The sequence below is a fragment of the Micropterus dolomieu genome, linkage group LG22 (assembly GCF_021292245.1).
Source record: "Micropterus dolomieu isolate WLL.071019.BEF.003 ecotype Adirondacks linkage group LG22, ASM2129224v1, whole genome shotgun sequence".
NCBI classification, from domain to species: Eukaryota; Metazoa; Chordata; class Actinopteri; order Centrarchiformes; family Centrarchidae; genus Micropterus; species Micropterus dolomieu.
The window spans coordinates 14,764,163-14,768,260 of NC_060171.1; the positions used below are offsets into that span (position 1 = coordinate 14,764,163).

The 4,098-nt window shown below is 38.1% G+C and overlaps 1 protein-coding gene across 1 annotated transcript in view; it reads left to right on the forward strand.

Moving 5' to 3' along the window:
• The window catches only part of LOC123961589 (mucin-2-like), a 22,382-nt gene continuing 18,284 nt past the window's right edge, over positions 1-4,098 (forward strand). The window contains exons 1-2 of the mRNA XM_046037081.1: positions 1-127; positions 3,401-3,484. Of these exons, the coding sequence (XP_045893037.1) occupies positions 1-127; positions 3,401-3,484 (211 nt within the window). The remainder of the gene's footprint in view (positions 128-3,400; positions 3,485-4,098) is intronic.

Below are 4,098 nucleotides of genomic sequence, written 5' to 3' on the forward strand. Positions count from 1 at the left end.
ATGTCTGAGCGTGTGAAAGCTGTACCAGGGCCAGTCTGTCCCAGTTCTGTTCACTTCAATCAGAGGGGATTTACTCAGTGTCTGAGCATCAAGCTGCAAGAGATCTCTCTGGCTAATCTGACCCATGGTACTAAGAAACTGCCCAGCAGGAGTATTACAATGTAGTAGAACTGCAATACATCTCACTGGACATTTGGAAGATGGGTAATACTAAAATACTACAATAATAATTTATGTTCTTATTGTATCCTCCACACAGAGGTCACAGTGTGTTTGACAGGGATTCAAAGATATTGCAGGGTAGATGCCACATGTCGTGCAGGTTTCAAACATGTGTTGTTTGGTTGAAGTCACACCACCATTAGTTTAGAAATCTAGGGTTAAATTAATGAATTACATTCACATTCGCAACTGTAATCGTATACTTTTTCAAATATTTTCCACTCAGTAATTTCACTTTTATCACCACGGTAACTCACTAAGGTAACAGTTACACATCCTAACACATGTGTAACAGCAGCAGAGGAGAGAGGTTGCGTACAATGCAACTTATTAACAGCATTAACAGGAAATAAACGCTTAAATAAATCCAAATTAAAAAGTTACAAAGCTTTTTACAGGGAATACTTTGTTTGGTTTGATTAACAGTGAAAGTGAGTTTGTAAATATGGATAACGCACAAAGACTGAGTTGGCCGTTCACATGCGAAAAATTTAAATTAGCCAAAACTAAAATAAGATAACATGAAACTATAAATATATAAACACTGATTTGAGTGTATTACTTTAATACAGTCTCATCTGTTGCAGAGTACAGATTTTGTAGAGTTGGAAATTAAAACAGAAAACACGGCAAAATACATTTTTCAGCATCAAACCCATGCAAGCATTAAGATTAACATACTGTAACATTAATGTAAAAATTTATCTATAATAGTAATTTAGACTGCATCTGTCCAGCTAAATTGGTTTGTAATTGGTCTTGCAATAGAAGCTAAAAAAAACGAGAGTATAGTGGTATCTGTTTTGGATTCAGTCTGTTTTTTAACAGATTTTATTTCTACGTAAGAAAAAAAACCCTGCAAAGTCTCAGTGGTTGTACTTGAGTGGCATGTTCAGTCTCCCTTTCCCCTCCTGATTATAAAAGCGCTGTTATTTGAATTTCCTGAGAATTCAAGGTCTTCTAATGACACTTCATCAATAGAATTCCAGTCTTTCGCCTGATCCTGAGCCTTGTTTGAACAACTAACTAATCAGAACAGTGAATGGTCTGCTTACGTACACTTCCTGTGACAGGACTATGTCTCTTTAATTAGCTCCAATTCTCTCATTGCAGAACAAACAGCAGCATATGCCACTTGGTGACAGGCGTCAGCGCACACAAGGACAGCACAGGACAGAGCTGCACCCATAAACACCTGCCACATTCAAAATAGAAACATTATACCTAATGCAAAAAAAAAAGAAGAGAGATTAGAAAGGGTCACTGAAAGTATCAATTAATCTGCAAAGCTTTTTGAATGTGTTTTGATTATAAATGATTATTAATCATTTAAAAGTGTGTATATTACACTTGCCGTTGAAACACATCTCTCAGAACCAAGCAATTAAAAAATACAAAAAAACAAAGGCAGTTATTTTGAACAGCAGTTCTTTAAAAAAAAAAAAAACATTTAGTTATTTATTCACTATAATAGTTTTCATCAAGTGCCATACCTGTCACAACAGAGTTTTGCTTACAATCTCTTATTAACTAAAGGAAGCTATTTAATGCCTTTGCATAAAAGATAATAAATAATACATTTTTTAGGTTGATGTCTGGCTGACATGAAACATGCATAGACAAGACATGCACATACACACAATATTATCACATCCATTAATCTTATATTTACTCAAACTAATACTATATTTAAGCAGCCTTCATCACACACACACACACACATCTCACTGTTTAGACAAAAATAAAGTTGAGTATTCAGTTTTTAATCAACATTTTTATTGATTTTAGGATGTTCAGTCTCTCTTTTGGAAATGACACTAAACATGCCTTATAGATGGTCCTTTGTGATAAACAAGAGACTGTGTTGGTGACAATGTGAATAAAACCAAAAATATTGCTCTGCCATTGCAAAGGTTGCACACTGTATAGCATCCTTGCTGTGTAGTTTACCATTACGATAACAGATAAGCTGGTTGAAGAAGCAGAACAGGCAGTAAAGGCAAACATCAACGTCACTGCATCACTTTTTGTGAGCAGGAAACGTCAGTGTCTTTGATATTCAGGAGGGGAGAAGGGGAAAGAAGGGGAAAGTTTCATTGTGATTCTGTTGACAAGAGATAGAAAGCCAGGGAACTCAGGAAATGAGCTGAAGGGGCCTTTGATTGCACCCAAAAGCATCATGTGTCTTTATTAACACGCCTTGACCAGGTGGTTGTGAATAGGCCGGGCCTTGGAATCAAAGGAGAGGGAACGTGACACTGCACACGCATTCTTCATCCCTTCATTATCCCTCCTGCTCGCCCAGCATGTAGTGTCAGAGCCATTTTACACACTCAAGAGGGCTTCATTTAGATAATCCAGCCTTGACAACATTATACATTATGCAACATTATATTGTTATTTTTATCATCCTGGACAGGTCAATCCACATCTTGGGGCATGACGTAACAATACCGAAACATGTGTCGTCCTCTAGAAAACAAATCTGTCTATGTTGAATGACAGACTGCCTTCCATCGTAAGAGAGTTCAACTCAATCTGCTAACCCTTTCACTGGAGTAACCACAGAACATACATTTTGATCCCACTTTATCACAGGTTAAAGCCTGTTTCTTGGTAGCAAACAGCCTGGATGAACCTTAATAACATCACATATGTATTAACTTCATGGGTATACCATATAAACAGTACTGTTATATTCTTATTAGCTTACATAAGTCACATGTGAATTTTCACACAAATGTGAGACAAAAATAGAACACAGTTCACTGTAAAGCAAAATGTCAGGTCATTTAAAAGAACAGCGGTTTGTGTGGGCAGAGGTAAACATAAAAAAGGAAGTAACTGTCATCCAGCATCAGCATCAGGCAGGCCTGACATGCCTCAGCATCACTGATGTGTATAAAGCACCAGCCACATGAAGAACGGCCTGCTGTGTTTTGCGAATGGAGTCAGATCATATCAAGCTGTTGTGAAGATTAGCAGACTGACAATGAAGTTTGGCAGGGCAGCAGGAAACATCTGGGCTTCATCATGATCTGTGTGACATGACACGCCTGGGAGTGAGGCCTGAAGACAGAACACCCAGCAAAAAGTGCAAGTCACTGTCCATGAGCGATTTTGAAAGGCCAGGCATGATAGCATCTAACATCATTCTAGCCATTTACAACACAAACAGAGCATGACTCGCAGATCAAGGAACAGGCCACCTACTGTATGTGCATCACAAGTCTAGTCAAGGTTCAGATTGTGTCAAGAGATAGTTGCATTAAAAAGAGGTTTTTTTTCCCCCATAGCGTGATATCTGTCTCGCATACGCTCTGGCCATCTTGGGATTTCCATTAGAAAGAGTGTTCTACATATCAATCCAAGCTTTAATTAAAAAGCTGCTATATTCACAGAGGCTTCGTAAGCTTGCTGGAAATGCGCAGGTTGTCCTGCTCTTCTCCGTGAGTGGGCGAAATGGTGCATTTGGAAACCAAATTAGTTCATTGTTGCCAGGCTCAAGCCTTTCATCTAATTTTATTGTCGTTACTGAGTGACTGTCACCCTCTGGTAAACACTTGATGTTGTCATCAGCATTAGTACCATTACTCATATGCTTGTGGAAAGGTGACTCAATACACACACGTTTCATCTTAGATAAAAAATGTATAATTTCTTCATATAAACAAGATTTACCACCAACCAGTCAAGTTACATTTTACATCCATCTCTGTTCAGACTCATACTGTACACTCACCTAAAGGATTATTAGGAACACCATACTAATACTGTGTTTGACCCCCTTTCGCCTTCAGAACTGCCTTCATTCTACGTGGCATTGATTCAACAAGGTGCTGAAAGCATTCTTTAGAAATGTTGGCCCATATTGAT